The sequence below is a fragment of the Helianthus annuus genome, chromosome 2 (assembly GCF_002127325.2).
Source record: "Helianthus annuus cultivar XRQ/B chromosome 2, HanXRQr2.0-SUNRISE, whole genome shotgun sequence".
NCBI lineage: Eukaryota > Viridiplantae > Streptophyta > Magnoliopsida > Asterales > Asteraceae > Helianthus > Helianthus annuus.
In genome coordinates, this window is record NC_035434.2 from 14,696,004 (window position 1) to 14,716,263 (window position 20,260).

At 35.6% G+C, this 20,260-nt stretch overlaps 2 protein-coding genes, 2 long non-coding RNA genes and 1 other non-coding gene across 5 annotated transcripts; 3 read left to right on the top strand and 2 right to left on the bottom strand.

Moving 5' to 3' along the window:
* The first annotated feature begins 1,750 nt into the window (after nucleotides 1-1,750).
* Nucleotides 1,751-5,017, top strand: LOC110926652 (agamous-like MADS-box protein MADS4). The gene is made up of 8 exons (XM_022170382.2): nucleotides 1,751-2,009; nucleotides 2,470-2,551; nucleotides 2,816-2,883; nucleotides 2,966-3,065; nucleotides 3,443-3,484; nucleotides 3,575-3,616; nucleotides 4,257-4,417; nucleotides 4,791-5,017. Exons 1-8 carry the CDS (start codon nucleotides 1,825-1,827, stop codon nucleotides 4,870-4,872), a joined length of 762 nt encoding a protein of 253 aa, XP_022026074.1. The 5' UTR covers nucleotides 1,751-1,824; the 3' UTR covers nucleotides 4,873-5,017.
* Nucleotides 5,018-5,601: 584 nt separating this feature from the next.
* Nucleotides 5,602-6,068, bottom strand: LOC110926654. The gene has a single exon (XM_022170384.2). The coding sequence runs from the start codon at nucleotides 5,961-5,963 to the stop codon at nucleotides 5,754-5,756; it is 210 nt and encodes a 69-aa protein (XP_022026076.1). The 5' UTR covers nucleotides 5,964-6,068; the 3' UTR covers nucleotides 5,602-5,753.
* Nucleotides 6,069-6,976: 908 nt separating this feature from the next.
* On the bottom strand, nucleotides 6,977-7,048 carry TRNAH-GUG. The gene has a single exon. It is a non-coding gene; the product is annotated as a tRNA-His (tRNA).
* A 966-nt stretch (nucleotides 7,049-8,014) lies between these two features.
* On the top strand, nucleotides 8,015-10,922 carry LOC110926655. The gene is made up of 3 exons (XR_002585330.2): nucleotides 8,015-8,157; nucleotides 9,337-9,436; nucleotides 10,646-10,922. It is a non-coding gene; the product is annotated as an uncharacterized LOC110926655 (long non-coding RNA).
* A 2,780-nt stretch (nucleotides 10,923-13,702) lies between these two features.
* Nucleotides 13,703-16,547, top strand: LOC110926656. The gene is made up of 3 exons (XR_002585332.1): nucleotides 13,703-13,845; nucleotides 15,033-15,132; nucleotides 16,346-16,547. It is a non-coding gene; the product is annotated as an uncharacterized LOC110926656 (long non-coding RNA).
* Nucleotides 16,548-20,260: the final 3,713 nt, after the last annotated feature.

Consider the following 20,260-nt stretch of genomic DNA (forward strand, 5'->3'; position numbering starts at 1 on the left):
AAAGTGGTGAGACTTCTAGTCTTGGAGTGTCTAAGAAGGGGAATTTTGCTGTTAAAAAAGATTATATTATCAGGAAACATTTTCAGAAACAAATTCCAAAAAGAAATTATCTATGTATCTCAAGGTGTATTTGAGTTTCCTTACAACAAGTAATTAATTTTTTATTTACATAAATTAAATCTTTATTGTATTTTTTATTTACATAATATATATTATTATGTACTTAAGTAATTATTTTTATTGTGTTTTTCAATTACATAATATATATAATTGAAACTTGGTATATGAAGCTTGGCATAGACTCATTTAATCATTTTTAAATGAGATCCAATTAAACTTTTTTTTTGAACGGCCAACGAATCCTCCAAATGGGCTACTGGCGAAATTCACCACATCGGGATACACTCGCCTTCCGAACCGAGGAAAACCCTCACCTAGGGCCGAAGCCCGTGAACACTCGCCCGAAGGCACGACAGTGCGGTGAGGTAAAACCCGCTCAGTTCAAGGATCGAACTAGCGATCGCCGCCTACTCGCCTAGTCTCCCATCATCACCAGGTGCCGCAGAAACTAAATGCTAGGGGCAGGAATTGAACTTGGGTCACTTGGAACACAAGGTCTCTCCCTTACCACTCCACCACTAGCTCATTGGCGAGATCCAATTAAACTAGCGCTCAGACTTTTAACGTAGCTTACGAACAAGTTGACTTGTTTACACCCTATTTAGAAGTGTTAAAGATTTTGTATTATTTTTTTTTTGAACGGCAAAGATTCCGTATTAACTATTTATCTTATGATTTGTAAATAGTTTTAAACCAACTTAAAATTTATATATTATACTATAACTTAAAACATAAAGTCGGTGGAAACCCCACCGGCATTGTCTCCTCTCCTCCATATTTTATGATGTTGCAATTTTAGTTCCTTGACTTTGGTACCTTCAAAGTTTCATAAAATGACAAATTTAGTTCCTAAACTACTACTCCATTTTACAAATACTTTGCTTTTGACATCCTAACTTTGTCGTAGTTTCATTTTCAGCCAAACTTTAACAAATTTTATCTTTACTTTTTCTTAGCCCTAAAGTTTAGGAAATACAATTTTTTACCACTTAACTTTTTATGAACTTTGTAAATGCCACTTTGACCCCTCGAGAGTTTTTGGCTTGACGATATAAATTCGAATTACTCGGGCCACGTATAATATGTTATGATTGTACGATATAAATTCGATTCATGTTACGTTTTGATCCAATCACAATACAACTATAGGATACATTGAGTTCATTCGGATACGTCAAAACGTGCGTTTTGATATGGTTAACACATTACATAACGGTTGGACTAATCAGTTTGATATTTGTGAACTTATTACTATTACTAGTTTTAAACAGAGTTAATTACTGTTTTCGTCCCTGTGGTTTGTCAAAAATCACTATTTCAGTCCATTAGTTTAAAAATTGCGATTTCAGTCCCCGTGGTTTCACTTTCGTAATCATTTAAGTCCACATCGTAACCATTTCAGTCCCTGTACTAACAGAATAAATGGATTGGAATGGTTACGAAAGTGAAAGCACATGGACTGAAATGGTTACGAAAGTAAAACCACAGGGACTGAAACCGCAATTTTTAAACTAATGGACTGAAATAGTGATTTTTGACAAACCACATGGACGAAAACAGTAATTAACTCAAAGCTAAAATAATAATAAAAGGTAACAAATCTCAAACACTAGTAGCTAGCTAGCCTTTAAAGTTGAAGAGCCAAGTTTTGTGGGTTATAAAAGAAAAGAGAAAAGAAAAGAAGAGAAGATAAAAGAAAGAGATATGGGAAAAGGAAGGTTAGAGTTGAAGAGAATTGAGAACAAGATAAACAGGCAGGTTACCTTTGCCAAGAGAAGAAATGGTCTTCTCAAGAAAGCTTATGAACTTTCTGTCCTTTGTGATGCTGAAGTTGCTCTCATCATCTTCTCCACTCGTGGCAAACTCTATGAGTTCTCTAGCACCTCTAGGTCTTCTCATCCATCAAACCTTACTTTCTTTCTTTATTTATTCTTTTTTTTTTTGTATAAATAATTCTTCTTTAAATCCATTTTCCCACATGGGTATTGCAAGTTTGCAACAAGTTTATATATTTTTGGATTTTGTTTCAATTTTCATATTAAAAGTTTTTTTTTTTTTTTCATGTTTTTCATTTGGAAATTGAAACCATGTTGAAAACACTTGAGGTGTATCATTAAATTTAAACCCTAGTTTCTTTCTTGCAAATCTTTCTTTTTGCATAAATAATTCATCTTTAAATCCAATTTCCCACATGGGTATTGTAAAACTATATGTTTTTTTGGTATAATTTCAATTTTTTTTTATAACACAAGATAGATAATCTCAAATGAAACAAAAAGATATTTTCTTGAAAAATCTCATAAAATTTCAAGATTCTAATTCTTTTTTTTTTTTTTTGGAAATTTAAAGCATGCTGAAAACACTTGAGAGGTATGAGAAGTGTAGTTTTGGGCCACCAGAACAAAGAAAGCCAGCCAAGGAGGATCTTCAGGTATTACAAGATTCTAAATCTAAAATATTATTATAATTTCATTTTTATGATTTGATCAATATTTTTTTATTTATTTGTATAATTTATGTCACTAGTCATTATGAAATGATGGTTGATAAGATGGTGTTTTGATATAAAACTGAAATGAAACATGGGACTGGGAAAAAGTGATGGACTTGTTTTGACTTTTATCTTCAAAAGTCAAATTTGTTACTATGGTTGACTCACAAAAAGTCAACAAATTTATGTTTTTCATTTGATTAGGAACAAAGCAGTTACCAGGAATACATGAGGCTTAAAGAACGCTACGATGCTTTGAAACAACTCGAAAGGCAAGAACACATTTACGTGCAACTTCGTGATCGATTTTAATATTCTGTTACGAACTTGGTTTTAAGTGGCTGTAAATTTCAGGAATTACTATGGTGAGGAGATTGACTCGTTGACTACCAACGAGCTCGAGTCGCTTGAAAGGCAGCTTCATTGTTCATTGAAACAGATTAGGACAATAAGGGTACATTTTCATGCTTATAATTTGTTCTTAAATGTTACAAGTTTGACTCTTGAAAGTCAACATGTTTGACCTTTCGCGAAATCAACAAAAATCCGGTATACGTATTGCTTTTGCTGATTAACCCAATAACCCATGTTTATTTATCTACCAAATAGCATAAAAATGTTGTCTTTTTGGATTATGATCTTGTTAACACATACTCAAAAGCTATGAACAATTTGACTCTAAAAAGTCAGCAACTTTGACTTTTTTGAAGTCAACCAAAACCCCTATCCGAATCACATTATTGTATACGACCCATGTTTCTTCATCTAATAAATAGCATGATGATGTTACGGTTTTGTGTTGTTAGTAATCGGCTTTTATCTTGTACGCAGACTCAGTCGCTGATCGATAAGCTTTACGAACAACAAAAGATGGTATGAACTTGTTTTGGAATTTGACTTTTTGACTTTTTGCTTCACTATATATTTTATTTGAAATGGTTATAACTTTTTTATGGTGTACAGGAACACCAACTTTACGAGTACAACAAGACGCTTCGACTCAGAGTATGCATGCTTTTTATCTTTTGTATCTAGTTTCTTTACAAAATGTAGAGTTTGCAAAACGGGTTCGGGTCAAAAATGGTAAATTTCAGGTAGCGCCGAGCCGAGCCGAGCCGAGCCAGGTTGGGCTCAAGCTCGAACTTAAACGAGCCAGCTTGGCTCGGCTTGATTATCTTTTCGAGCTGAAAGGTTGAGCTCGACGTGTTAAAACTTCGAGCCATCTTGAGCCCAATCGAGTCGGCTCGTTACTTTTTAAAAAAAAATAATAATTAATTTTTTTACAAATATTGATAACATAAAATTAAAAAATAAAAAATTTAACACACATTTCTAAATATATATACACACACACACATACATACGGGCCATGAGTCGAGCCACAAGTCAAACCATAGAACCGAGCCATCGAGCTAAGCACCCCTGGCTGGAGCTTAGCTCGATTACAAAACGAGCTGGCTCGTCTTGAAAACAAAACGAGCTTTTTTACTGAAGCTCGAGCCATGAGCTTTTTGAACACCCCTAATTTCATGCGGATCCTACAAGACGCTTCGACTCGCCCATTTATCCGTGTAAAACTAGCCCGTTTAGCTCAAATCAAAGTCAAAACGAATGATTTACATGTTGAAAGTTCTTGTGCTCACAGTTAGATGAAGAAAGCCAAGCAGAGGCACTCCAATGGGATGTACACGCTCACGCACACGCGAATGGAATGGTTTATGGGCATCATCATCAGCACCAAGTGTCTCATCCTGCACATGGTGCGTTTTATCATCCGACTGGCTGCGAAACCACATTGCAAATCGGGTAAGAATACACCTATCATATATATATATATATATATATATATATATATATATATATATATATATATATATAGGATTAGGTTCAAGAGTGAACAGTAGTGTAGCTTGCGAACTGAGTGAACTAATCCTGGCCATACACGTGTGTAGATCAATAGCCAGGATTTCATGTTGAAATACACTAGTGTATTTTACGATTTGATAATGAGATCCTGGCCATACACGTGTGTAGATCAATGGCCAGGATTTGTTCACTCAGTTCGCAAATACACTAGTGTTCACTCTAGAACCCCGCCCTATATATATTGAAAGATGTTAACTATATTTTTCTTTTTATTTGTAAATGTTGTAATAAGATTCAAGATTTGTGATTTTAGGTACCAGACTGAACAAATCTCGGGAGCGACCTCGTCGAGCATGAGCCATCATCATCATCAAATGCAGGGTTGGCCTGCATGAAACAAGATTCTATGTTTGCTTGTTAAATCACCAGACTTAATTAATATTGTGTTGTTGTGGGACATTTGGTCTTAGCTAATTTTTAGTTAATGTGTTTATGTTTGTTGTGACTTTTATCAATCTCTCTCTATGATGTCCCATTGCATTTGAAGTGTAACCATTTATGTTTTGGCTAAAACCATGTGGTCCTAAACGGTCAAACTGAGCCAACCTTTTCGGGTAAACTTCCAAAATGACCAAACTCACGTCTAGCGATACTATTACAAAACAGTTCTCATAACCAGACTGGTCATCGAACCGATTGTATAGGTCCACTAGTCGGATCCATTAAAAAACAGATGATGTTATAAATAAATTAAAAATAAAAAGTACATTTAACCAACGTAAAGCAAAATATATAACTTTTATCTTTTGATGTAAAAGTAAGAGAACCTAATAAATTTTGATAGACGGTTCAAGAGTATTCAACGAGACAAACCGTATCGATGGTTACTGGTCGCCGATTTGTTTTCAAAAACACTGTTTTAAACCAACCATAAAAGTATAAAACTACGCACCCATGACCCAACTAACAATGCTCAAAAAAAAAAGATATGCCATAATATCCTTAAATAATGTATTTATTTTCATGACCATAAGAAAATAACTTCAGATTCATTTCATTTATCAGTTTTCCTACAATAATTCCTTATGTTACTTTAAATATAACTCTTTTAACCTGAATAATAATTCAAATAAAATTCAAATTAAATTACCACATGTTGAAAATAAAGGGTATACATAGCAATTAAACCAAACAAGCAGAGGGCTAAATGTAAATACAACATATATTTTAACGACAAACTAACATACTCTTAAATATACTCCTTTAATTCAAATTACTAGCCGGTGTACACATGAACCCGGATGGTGATCAGAAAGAGTGCAAGTATGCCGAAAAAGATAACCGCATGAGCGATCACCGCAGCGCAGCTGGTTCTCATGCTGCCAAACTCCACCACCCGGTCATGACCCGGCAGCTGGAACAGTAACCCTGGTGTTAACAGCACGAATAGCACCACCGCCACCAGAACCGGCCCCCAATCCGCCATATATCTTGAGCTTAACGATGGTGTAAGAATATAACAATTGTTTGGATTAATTGTAGTTTGTTAAATTTGTGAGTTGTGAGTGAAATCTTAAAGATGGTGAAATTGGAGTATCACGAGGTGAGGTGATATTGGGACGTGGGTTGTGCGAATTTTGTGATGTTTTCACGTGAGGTGTCAATGGGTTTTGCGATATTTGAGAATGATGTAGTCTTTTAACGTGAAGGGCAAATACGGGTGGCGTCGGTTCGTCTTGAATGGGAGGCGAGTTTTTACTGATTATTTCACCGTCGTGCCTTCGGATGGGTGGAGGTCGAGTTTTCGCGTATCTAGGAGAGCTAAGGGGCTGGCGGCGGTCGAGTAGTCAACCTTGGTCACAACGCCCGATGTTACGGTGGTTGGCACGTCATTCCTTGCCGTTCAAAAAAAAAAAAAAAGCTGAAAACCTAAATCAAACTAAGACTGTTTAAAACCAAACCGAATTATAAATATTTACTTTTTAGTTGATTCGGTTTTAAACTGAAAACGAATTAGCCATTCGTTTCCGAAAACTTGGTTTGAGTTACATTCGAATAAACAGTAACAAATAATGGGTTATTTGAGTTTTGTCATTTAGTCCAATCAACAAGTAAAACTCGTGCTCAAGCTTAGGGATGAGCACGGTGTTTTACCCATAAATACCGATACAGTACCGGACCCAGTACCAAATGTTCATCCCTACTCAAGCTTTCATAAAATTAAGGCAGCCAACTAGCAGGAACTTGCCAATGGGCTGGGTTCATTTATAAAAGCCAGGCAGCAGAAACTGGGCCGTTTTCATTGATGAAATAATAATAAATATGGAACAAAATCTAACAAAAAATTCAACATTTTAAAATTTGGTTTTTATACCGTACCGAATTTGACTAAAAAACGGTTTAACCGGGTGTATCGGACGGTTCAACCGGTACGACTGGCTGGTTTGAACCGGTTTTTAAAACACTGAACTTAAAAAAATAACAAAAAGTAAAAAATTATGTGGCTGCTGGGATTCGAGCCCAGGTCTCCACGGCCACAACGTGGAATTCTTACCACTAAACTACAGCCACAATACATTCTAGTTTCACTGTCAATATTAAAACAATAATATCAATGTAAGGCATATGAATTCGTTTTGGTGTATAGTGGTTTATCTATCGTTATAAGTTTATTAATGATTGAAATAATAAATACTAAATTGCAAGTTGATATAGTTTGGGATAATTTTATAGATTATGCATTACTTGTCCCCTTCTTTTGCCTTATAAATTAACTTTTCTTTATTCAAAACTAGGTTATTGACCCGTGTGTTACACGGGTTGAATAAAACAGAAAATGTCAAAAAGTAAATATGAACCAAATGGCAAAGAATGTCAAGGTATTGTATGTTCACAAAATATAGAATCATTATACAGAAAAAACAAAGAGAGAATATTTTATAACTACTTCTAGTTTGACCGGTTTGAAATGAGACACAACCCAAATTTATATATAGAACCAAATGGTGTTACTATTTATATACTGCAAAATATAACTCCATAAATAGCAATGAGAATAAGTAGTAACTAACAGTAAAGTTAAGACGCTTGAAAATAACTCCAGTAATAGCAATGAGAATAAGTAGTAACTAACAGTAAAGCTAAGAAACTTGAAAACCAACTTTTTGTCTCTAAATTATCTATAGGTTTTAATGGCAGACAATAAACTAAACATACAAATAAAAAGGCCTTGCCTTAACTCTTGGAGAACAACAGATGCTTGGGAAGTATTCTGTTGTGAATTTTAAAAAGTTAACGGTACTACAAATGTAACATCCCAAAACCCGAATGTTTATAATTGCCATATGTTCTTATATGACTTAGCACGAAATGAATAACTAGGTTATTTAACCTAGTTAAGTGTGTTTGTGGTTAGAAGTAATAAATGACTAAAGTTATACCCATTTATGCTCTAGTGATTAATGCAAGGGACTAAAGGTGGGATTATAAGAAAGTTGAGTTATTATATGTGAAATGAACACACAATTACACACACACGTACATGTGTTCGAGAAGGAGCCAGGAACTCCTTGAAGGTTCCTAAACCCTAATCATGAAGATCACCAAATTGAGGGGTTAATTGTAGCTCAAATTCAAGAAGGAACATGGATTAATGATCACCTAAGTATTTCCTACATCAAGTAAGTTGAATTTTGCAATTTGGTGATGTTTGATTTAGTGGGTTTAGTATAATTCATGAATGTAATGATGAATCTAGTATGAGTGATGGTTGCCATAGATGTGTAAACATCAAGATATGTTGAATTTTGAATATGAACATGAATTTAAGCAAAACCCATTTGCATGTTAAGGAATGACTAGAAATTTTGAGATTTCTACTTGTTAATTAGTTGTTGTGGATGATTTTGTTATGACTAATTGATGTCACAATCATATGTTCCTAGTTAGAATGAAATATTGTTACAACTTGATTGATTGTGAATGAACTATGTGAAGAATTAGTAGGAATCACACTTTAAAAGCTTGTACATAATGCTTTGTTAGTAGTACACCCACCAAGTGTTCGATGAAATGCCCAAGAGAGCAAAATTTGTGAAATTGTATGAAGGCTATGGGTAATTGTGTATAGAAGGTGCTTATTGTGTAGCCGATAACAAATTAATAAGTTGAGTATGCTTATGGTGGTATCGTTATGAGAATTCGGATTTGAATGTATGGTTTGGTAAAATTATGCATTAGGAACTTGCACCTTAAGTTCCAATAATGTAGTGCTCGCCATGTACTTTATGCGTTTGATTCATGGTGATTAAGTGCAAATGTGTACGAATGTGAGATGCGTAGTTTATTGATAAGTGATAATGTTGGAATTATGTCATGTACATAGGTAAGATGATAATTTGATTGTGCGAATATTGAACAATGTGGTTGTTGAATGTAGAGTTATGAAAGCATAAGTAGGTGTATATTTTGTATGTGACTAGATGATCGTATGTATTTTACTATATGGGTATGAAATGTTTATGGTGTCATTGGTATAACGACCACATCGGAATGGATATATGTTCCTAAGTTGGAAGTTTGCATACTCAACCGTTAACCTTATGAAAAGTAAATAAATATTAGAATAGCATGGATAGATCATATTATATGATTGTAAGACTAGGAGGATTGAATGATGCATGATGAATCATTATGTTTCATACTTGATGGTATGTTAAAGTGTGTAAATTGGAATGATGCATTGTTATATTTATGCCTTGTGCTTGTTGAAATTGACTATTGAAAGTCAAATGCGAGATATGAACTAGACATGATTAGTGACATGTAGATCTCGAATGCTAACAAGAATGTGAATGTAGTGAGGTGTAGATGATAAGCATCATGTCAAGAGGACGCAAGCACAAATGGCAATCGGGTCAAGAGGAGACAAGGAAACGGTCACGAATACGGACGCTTAAGGTAAGTGATTCCGACTCACTTCTTAGTATAAATGTAGAATCCTAATATTTTTATGTGTGGATAAGAATGATGCAAGGGATATGTAATAATTGTGAGTTTTAAGTTAAGTGTTACTTATAACGAAGGAGTTGTTATAACAAAGGAAATTTTGGTGGTACTAAACGGGTCGAATAATCATGTATATGTATAGTAGCAATGATGAAGTTTGTAAAAGATTAAGGACCCGGGGTAAGGATTCTTAGTATAAGATGTAGGGAAATGTTTTACGGACAATTAGAAACAAGTTCCAAGTGATTCGGACGCAAAACGAATGAATTACGCGAGTTTTAGTATTTTAAAAAGGAAGGCTGATACAGGGGCCACCGTAAGCTACGGTAGCCACCGTAGCTTACGGTGGGTGCTGGGAATGTTGTTTCTGCCGTAAGGCAGGTTAGGGCCGCCGTAAGGAATTGGAGGCCACCGTAAGCTACGGTAGCCACCGTAGCTTACGGTGGAGGTCTGATGTACTTGTTTTGTTTGTGTAGTTTCTTCGTTTTTCTTCAAACGCGGACCCCCGTGAACCCATTCCAAGCCTTGTTAAGCTCTATAATGATCCCTAACCCTACTAAATGGCTTGGTAGGTCATGGATGAGTATGAAGCTCATCTTTAAGATCCGAAAGATATTTTAAAAGCATTCGTGACATGTGATTTAGTTCGAAACATGTGATCGTGTACGCGGGGTAATGGATTAAGTATGTGAGTAGGTATGCTTGTAGGGATTAGGGCATGTATGTATGTATGAATGTAATCACCTAAGTAGGTAAGTCGTATGCCGTAATGTATGCATGTATGTAAGTATGTGAGCAGGTAAGTTTATATGTAGTAATGCGTGTATGTATGTAGGTAAGTATGTGAGTAGGTATTCTTGTATGAAGTAATATATGTATGAATGTGTGTAGGTATGTATGTACGTAGTTATGTATGTAATGCATACGTGGTTTTCAATACTCTTAAGTATTGACAATATTAACAACGTGCCTCGAGAATGAAATGTGGTGCAGGTTCTCCATCGAGGTTCGTTAAGGATTAAGCACCCGGAGGGAATGACTACATCTAGGAAGTTAACGGATGGAGAGAATATGTGGATAGAACGAATCTAGACCACGCAATTAAGAATCTTGTTTGCATGTAATGTGTGCTAATGTTTCGATTGTATGTGTTGGGTGCAGGTAGTACGAATCACAGATTTTTCATTCCAAGGAGTAGCGATCAAAGACCGAGTCACTAGTCGGATTGTACGGGAATACTTGATTATGTAAAATGATAGTTATAGTGTATGTTTCTGTTATGTAAATGAGTACAAAAGCTAGTCTTGTTGTAAGAAAGTATTTTATAATGAATTTGCAAGTAGGGCAAAAACGTGTTCATTGAAAGAAATTTTATTGTTCGAAATTCCGCTGCGTCTTTTTCCATTAAAGCGTGTTAGGGTGTTACAAGTTGGTATCAGAGCCCTGGTTTGAGGGAATCAAGTAGAAGGAGGTAAATACTTGAACTCAAACCGGTGTGCTCTCGTGACTAATGACCCGTACAATCTAAGACTCGATCAAGATCTAAGGAAAGAAGCCAAGGTAAGTATGTGTTTAAGTATGTATTTGAAGATAACTAACAGTATGTTATGTCTAAGGACAGTATGACTGCTTGGAAAGGATGATTCGTAAATGCGGTCTAGCGCCGGCACCAAGGTATGTAATATGACATATTGATCAAGGTACGTAAAATTAGCTTATGGGAGCATGAAATGGTATAATTAAGTAAGAGAAAGAAAATTTTAAATGAAATATAATAATAATATGATAAGGAAGTTTTGAAAATGTTACACGTGCCGAAACTTAAATCTGCGGACATAAGGTGGCGATTACGCGAAGGCACGAAACTAGTATGTGGATTGCGTACCTGGCCAGTACACAAGAAACATATGATGTTCGTGAGACCGTGATAATTGTTACAGGTACGTCCGTTAGAATTAGGTAGTAGGTGGACGTGAGGGGTGGATGAAAAGAAATGTAAGACTTTCAGGAATGAAAGTATGAACGATATGCTGGAATCCGCGAGGCGGACTCGAAGCATGAAAGGAATGAAGTATGAATGATCTGTTGAATCCGCGAGACGGAATCAACACGTGTAAGGAATGAAAAATATGAATGGAATGTTTGAATCCGCGAGACGGATTCAAGGAATGAAAGGCTCGAAGGGAATGTTTGAATCCACAAGACGGATTTGAAACGTATAAAAGGTAAAGTTTGCACACATCAGTATTGTGTCGATAATTGACCATAGTTATGTCAAACGAGTTCTATGAATAAATGTAAAGTAAATGAACAAAAGGATGATCATAATGGGCTCGCAAAGCTAAATTTAAAAATGAAAGAAAGAAGTTTTAAACCCGTTAGATGTTAAATCTGTTAGTAATCGATCCGTAATAGTTGTAATGTAGGGCGGACTATGACCCAGACAATAATGTAAGTATGAATGGAAAGGGTAAGCTTGGTCATGAGTATCGAAATAACGTAATGAATGATTTTGTAAGTAAGTATGAATGGAAGGAAGTACGAACATATACCTCGATGCATATACTACAAATAAGAAATGTTAGTTGGCCTCGAAAGATTAAATTATGAAGGTTGGTGAACTAAGTAACCAGAATGAAAAAGTTTCGTGTGAGAAATGAAAAGTACTAACTGTTAAATTTCTTGAAGGTAATGTTAAAATCCTTGGTGTGATGAAACCAACAGAATTGGTGAAGAGATGTGTTCGAATGGAGGCACATTACATGGATGAATGGAATCTAGCCTGGTCTGGCTAGTACTCGTGAAGAAGGTGGACAGATCTGATTTACAGATCGTTGTGGTATGGAATGAAAACGAGGTAAGTAAAGTGTTTTAATTTATGACGGATAAGTATAAAATGGTAAATTGAAATCGCCCAGCAAATTGAATGGTGAAAGAAGTATGGTATAGTATGTAATGGTTGATTCCTTTATAGTTAACATAAGGAGAGAACCATGTCATTAGGAATTACGTTTTATAAGTTATGAGCGAAATTTTTTTTTTTGGGTATGGGATTAAACTCGCATATGAAGAACCTGTATCGTGCTCTTGTGTGGGCAACTTTAGCGATGTATGAATTGAGAAGGATAGTAATGTAGGACAAATGAGGTAAGTTGAAGGTAAAGTATGAGAAACATAGACATATTAGTAAAGAATGGTGTTGAGATTATGTCAAATCTCTAGTTTTTGAACATAACTGTCAACTATAATCTGTTGTATATGTTAGTATGAGTGAATTGAAGATACATGTGCATATATGTAATTAGTTGATCATGTACTTATGTACATGCGTGTCTTTCGCCATGATTATGAAATGAAAGTGGTATCATTAGTATGGCCGACTAGGTTTAGATGAGTATATGATCATAGGTCGGAAGTATATGAGTAAGATGGTTGACTACTAACCTTGATGCTCGACATGTTGGCCATGTTCATTTGAGCAAGACATTGTAGAAAAGATACACATGGCATAAATAACAATAGTGACCATGAAAGTAATGCTTAGTCTTCATGTAAGTATAACAAGCGAGTTTTAAGGGGGTGATTTCGATTGTAAAAAATAAGTCATAGGATGATTATAATACGCGCATAATAATATATCAAACCCTCTTGAAGAGCTTAAAGGTAAACAGTAATAATTGTATACATTTGGAAAAGGGTTCACCGAATGAAAATTTAATTGATAGTATGTACTAGAAACTGGCAATGTAAAATGGAAGACACTAATAAGAGCTCTGGATCGGACCCTGATATTCGTGTGATTATGGAAGTTAATTACTAATCTAAGAAGATCATAATGCGTACGATCATAATTATTCATGGTCAAACTTTTGCCCAAAACCCCGAATGAATTATGTTGTAATGTGCCCATTAAATGAGAACGTTAGAAAGGTAAGAGAAGGAACGAGAAAGGTTTCGGGGACGAAACCTTCTTTAAGGGGGGTAGATTTGTAACATCCCAAAACCCGAATGTTTATAATTGCCATATGTTCTTATATGACTTAGCACGAAATGAATAACTAGGTTATTTAACCTAGTTAAGTGTGTTTGTGGTTAGAAGTAATAAATGACTAAAGTTATACCCATTTATGCTCTAGTGATTAATGCAAGGGACTAAAGGTGGGATTATAAGAAAGTTGAGTTATTATATGTGAAATGAACACACAATTACACACACACGTACATGTGTTCGAGAAGGAGCCAGGAACTCCTTGAAGGTTCCTAAACCCTAATCATGAAGATCACCAAATTGAGGGGTTAATTGTAGCTCAAATTCAAGAAGGAACATGGATTAATGATCACCTAAGTATTTCCTACATCAAGTAAGTTGAATTTTGCAATTTGGTGATGTTTGATTTAGTGGGTTTAGTATAATTCATGAATGTAATGATGAATCTAGTATGAGTGATGGTTGCCATAAATGTGTAAACATCAAGATATGTTGAATTTTGAATATGAACATGAATTTAAGCAAAACCCATTTGCATGTTAAGGAATGACTAGAAATTTTGAGATTTCTACTTGTTAATTAGTTGTTGTGGATGATTTTGTTATGACTAATTGATGTCACAATCATATGTTCCTAGTTAGAATGAAATATTGTTACAACTTGATTGATTGTGAATGAACTATGTGAAGAATTAGTAGGAATCACACTTTAAAAGCTTGTACATAATGCTTTGTTAGTAGTACACCCACCAAGTGTTCGATGAAATGCCCAAGAGAGCAAAATTTGTGAAATTGTATGAAGGCTATGGGTAATTGTGTATAGAAGGTGCTTATTGTGTAGCCGATAACAAATTAATAAGTTGAGTATGCTTATGGTGGTATCGTTATGAGAATTCGGATTTGAATGTATGGTTTGGTAAAATTATGCATTAGGAACTTGCACCTTAAGTTCCAATAATGTAGTGCTCGCCATGTACTTTATGCGTTTGATTCATGGTGATTAAGTGCAAATGTATACGAATGTGAGATGCGTAGTTTATTGATAAGTGATAATGTTGGAATTATGTCATGTACATAGGTAAGATGATAATTTGATTGTGCGAATATTGAACAATGTGGTTGTTGAATGTAGAGTTATGAAAGCATAAGTAGGTGTATATTTTGTATGTGACTAGATGATCGTATGTTCGTATGTATTTTACTATATGGGTATGAAATGTTTATGGTGTCATTGGTATAACGACCACATCGGAATGGATATATGTTCCTAAGTTGGAAGTTTGCATACTCAACCGTTAACCTTATGAAAAGTAAATAAATATTAGAATAGCATGGATAGATCATATTATATGATTGTAAGACTAGGAGGATTGAATGATGCATGATGAATCATTATGTTTCATACTTGATGGTATGTTAAAGTGTGTAAATTGGAATGATGCATTGTTATATTTATGCCTTGTGCTTGTTGAAATTGACTATTGAAAGTCAAATGCGAGATATGAACTAGACATGATTAGTGACATGTAGATCTCGAATGCTAACAAGAATGTGAATGTAGTGAGGTGTAGATGATAAGCATCATGTCAAGAGGACGCAAGCACAAATGGCAATCGGGTCAAGAGGAGACAAGGAAACGGTCACGAATACGGACGCTTAAGGTAAGTGATTCCGACTCACTTCTTAGTATAAATGTAGAATCCTAATATTTTTATGTGTGGATAAGAATGATGCAAGGGATATGTAATAATTGTGAGTTTTAAGTTAAGTGTTACTTATAACGAAGGAGTTGTTATAACAAAGGAAATTTTGGTGGTACTAAACGGGTCGAATAATCATGTATATGTATAGTAGCAATGATGAAGTTTGTAAAAGATTAAGGACCCGGGGTAAGGATTCTTAGTATAAGATGTAGGGAAATGTTTTACGGACAATTAGAAACAAGTTCCAAGTGATTCGGACGCAAAACGAATGAATTACGCGAGTTTTAGTATTTTAAAAAGGAAGGCTGATACAGGGGCCACCGTAAGCTACGGTAGCCACCGTAGCTTACGGTGGGTGCTGGGAATGTTGTTTCTGCCGTAAGGCAGGTTAGGGCCGCCGTAAGGAATTGGAGGCCACCGTAAGCTACGGTAGCCACCGTAGCTTATGGTGGAGGTCTGATGTACTTGTTTTGTTTGTGTAGTTTCTTCGTTTTTCTTCAAACGCGGACCCCCGTGAACCCATTCCAAGCCTTGTTAAGCTCTATAATGATCCCTAACCCTACTAAATGGCTTGGTAGGTCATGGATGAGTATGAAGCTCATCTTTAAGATCCGAAAGATATTTTAAAAGCATTCGTGACATGTGATTTAGTTCGAAACATGTGATCGTGTACGCGGGGTAATGGATTAAGTATGTGAGTAGGTATGCTTGTAGGGATTAGGGCATGTATGTATGTATGTATGAATGTAATCACCTAAGTAGGTAAGTCGTATGCCGTAATGTATGCATGTATGTAAGTATGTGAGCAGGTAAGTTTATATGTAGTAATGCGTGTATGTATGTAGGTAAGTATGTGAGTAGGTATTCTTGTATGAAGTAATATATGTATGAATGTGTGTAGGTATGTATGTACGTAGTTATGTATGTAATGCATACGTGGTTTTCAATACTCTTAAGTATTGACAATATTAACAACGTGCCTCGAGAATGAAATGTGGTGCAGGTTCTCCATCGAGGTTCGTTAAGGATTAAGCACCCGGAGGGAATGACTACATCTAGAAAGTTAACGGATGGAGAGAATATGTGGATAGAACGAATCTAGACCACGCAATTAAGAATCTTGTTTGCATGTAATGTGTGCTAATGTTTCGATTGTATGTGTTGGGTGCAGGTAGTACGAATCACAGATTTTTCATTCCAAGGAGTAGCGATCAAAGACCGAGTCACTAGTCGGATTGTACGGGAATACTTGATTATGTAAAATGATAGTTATAGTGTATGTTTCTGTTATGTAAATGAGTACAAAAGCTAGTCTTGTTGTAAGAAAGTATTTTATAATGAATTTGCAAGTAGGGCAAAAACGTGTTCATTGAAAGAAATTTTATTGTTCGAAATTCCGCTGCGTCTTTTTCCATTAAAGCGTGTTAGGGTGTTACAACAAACTTGAGGTTCAAAGGAATTATATGGTCCTGGATGAGAGAAAGTAGAGGGGAGATAACAATGGTAACACCAGAGTGCATCGTTGCTAGAAGCTGCATAATGTAAAGTATATAAATGTTGGTTAAATATGTAAAATTGCTTACCTTTCAGATGAAATACCAATATATAATAATAACTTGGTAACGTAGACTTTTATCACCACTTGTGGGCATAAGAATGAAGCAATAACGTTTTCTCCACAAATGCTTTACAAGCATGATGTTGTAAGGGACGACATGCCTTCTTGCCCAATATCACAAGGTTTGACGGTTCAAGATCACCCAGTGACTTTAAATTTCATAGCTAGGAGTACCGGTTCCATAATTCGAAGGTGTGGCGCTAGTTTGTCTTACCAAAAGATGATACGACTGAAGTTTTTATTAGTTTTGATCTTGCTATCCTACAACAGACAAAATCAATGTCCATACACCTACATGGTAGGCAAGGTTTCTCTACAAAGCTAATATATTCTATAAAAAAACCTAGTTGCAGCAATACTTCAAATATTTTGTTCATTAATCACTGCAGGTTCACATCTTTCACTTTGTTGAAGGAATAGATGTTGGTTGTTCTAACTAAGCATAAGCAGAACTCTAGAATCATAACTACAGATGACTTGTTTAAACTACAGAGGTGTTTGGATGTCCGTTTTTAAAAGTGACTGTGATATAGAATAATCGAAATCAAATAATAAGATATAATAAAACATACTATAGAGGATGGTCCTTGGATGTGCTCTCTTAAAGCTGTAATAATTAGGTTATTAAATGTTTGAGCATTTGGCAAATTCTAATTGTTTAAACAATCAGATAAACTAAAAGACCAAACAGGGTATTTTTGTGAAAACAAAAATAAAGTTAAAGTCTATTAAATTAGTATCCTAGTTAGAGGTTTTCTCTTTTTTTTTTTTTTTTTTTGGCAGTTGGTGTTGAATTGCTTAGGTGACCCTTAAACAATCATATAAACAATCAAGTTGCAATAAACTACCAAACCTATGGGTCTCTTTTGGAAGAAAGATAGCTACCACATGTCCACATTCATAGGAGAAAAGAACTTTGGTGTGTAACACCTCAAAATTTTGTGTCCAACGATGTGTTAACACGTGTCATTTGTTTACACGTGGCATCTATAATAAATAAAGGACTAATTTTGACAAACCTTGAAAGTATATATAAATTCGAGGGTTATAAATGTCAACAAGGGTAAATATACTGTATAGTATCCCTAAATAATGCTTAAACCTTCAAACGAATAAATTATAGATCGTACAAAAATAAAACGCGGAAGAAAGTGAGAGATTACAAACTACAGGGGTTAACTGTGTCAACATGTTTAATAATACCTCTGAGTGACCCTTTAACGTTCCAAAGACTTTGTAACGGTATTATACCCTCACTAAAATAATATATATGAATTTCGCGAAGTTTCGATATGAAACGAGAAAGTTACGATCAAATTCGTAGAAGAAGGGTTAAAAGCGTCAACAGTGAAAGTTAAGGCTTTCCAATATAATTAATAAATAAACCGGGGACTTAATAATGCGGGAAATTAACACGAGGCCCCTATCGGTAAATAACCGAGGGCCAAACCGCAAAGTTACCCCTTCAAATTCGAAAGGTCAGGCGAATCATTACGAAAGATTTCGTTATTAATGGCCAGATTCTGTAATAATTATAAAAGATTTGAAAAATCCAGAAAATATAACCTCACGCGACCCGCGTAAGGTTTCAACATAAGTTGAGGCGGGCCGCGAGCCTCCTCAATAACGCGTCTGAACTTCTAATCCCAAGCGACCCGCGTAAAAATTGCATGGAATGTCCATGCGGGCCGCGTAAAGTGCCCAGATGCAGAATGGTTGTAACTACTTGGCTTTTGGAGCTTGTGAACGATCATGCACATAATTATGGGGCATGGGCACCCTATGCTCAACCCATACACTTAGGGGACATCTACCCATCAGCTCTGGACTGATTGTAGTGCTTGTAATGATCATAAGTTGCTTCCTTTGGCTATAAATAGCCACACCTTGTGCATAACAAATCACACAACACAAAACACTTACAACTGATCATTTCAAGAGCTCCCTAGCATTCTCTTCTGTTCTCTAATCAAGAGTTAACTTCTGTAAGTCGTTCATAACCATTTTGGTTTCACATTTCCATAGTTATAGCCTATAAACGCAACCGTCGTAACTAACGGTTGTCATTGCAATATCTTGCAAATGATTCAGTCTTATGACGAATCAAAAATGGTTATGAGTTGGTATTTATGTGGGTATTAAACCTCTAAAAGGGTTCCCCCTGATCACCACTCTAACTATGTCAAATGTCGAGTCAAACGTGCGGTTAAAAAGTCAACAGAAAGCTATTTTGGCGATTTAAGCATAATCTGTAATATATATGTTATGGAACCTGTTTTGATAATCATAAGACACGATAATAAGTATATAAACATGTTTGCGCTCGTTTGAATCGATCATTTACTATATAGAACCGGTTCGGAGCCGAATGTCGCAAAAGTTTGACTTTTGATTTGACTTCAGTTCTGACCCGTTTTAGTGAGGTATAAATATACCTTAGGACTCTCTTAGGACCAGGTCACATGTTGGTATACGCCTCTGTGGTCGGTTCATGAGTTATCCGAGTCTTTTGCGCAATTCCGTCATTCGCCTAAAAGTTGACCGTAACGGCCTTTTAAAATTAAAACGAGTATTTCGGACACGTGAACGGACCAAAACCTTGCTTGTTAAATTATAAGCATGTCCTTAAAGTTTCACGTCAATCCGAGGTCTAGAATGAGAGTTATGCTAAAAGGCGCACTTTTAAGAAAGTTTTGTAATTAACGGCGCAATTAGCATAACACCCATCTAACCCAAGTTTTCGTCAACAAAACTTTTACCCACTGTGGTAAAATAATATTTAGGGAATTTTAAAGATTTTTAATGATTTTTACCTTGCTCATAACCTGCGGTTATGGCTACGGTTCGGTAAATACCGAATATGCCCTTTTCGGCCAAAACAGGAGTTCTACAAGGTCTTTTGACCCGATTCCAATTGCCACTGGTTTTAAATAATAAATAAAGTATTTTAAGCTTTATAAGCTGTTCGGGAAACTCAGATTTCCTGTAGAACTCGAAAAGCCCTTTTAAAGTCTTTAAAATGACCGAAAAGCCCCTACGGGGCATAATATTAACTTAAACTCGTTACGGGCATTACGGAAGGTATCCTACTGATACCAAAATACTTTAAGGTATATTGACTTAGGTAATAAGCGTACGACTCTCATAGTTAACCGTTTCGCCTATTTACGCACACGGTACGGCTCATGGAACTAGTTTTCGTGCAATAGCCGATATGGGTCAAATTATATTATTTGAACCCCAAAATCCAGAGTATGAACTATAAACCCATATAAAACAAGTCTCTGAACTTGTTGGGTCCAAATCATACTCCATTCTCGGTTTTCGCCTTTTCGTGCGAATTAACCATATCCATAAATATCGGAATCAACCGGTTTAAGCTACGGCTAATACAAGGACCGTTAGGATTCCAAGAGGTTAATTAAAACCTTCGTTCCAGATTAGGAGCCCCAGTAAAAGCTATCGGTG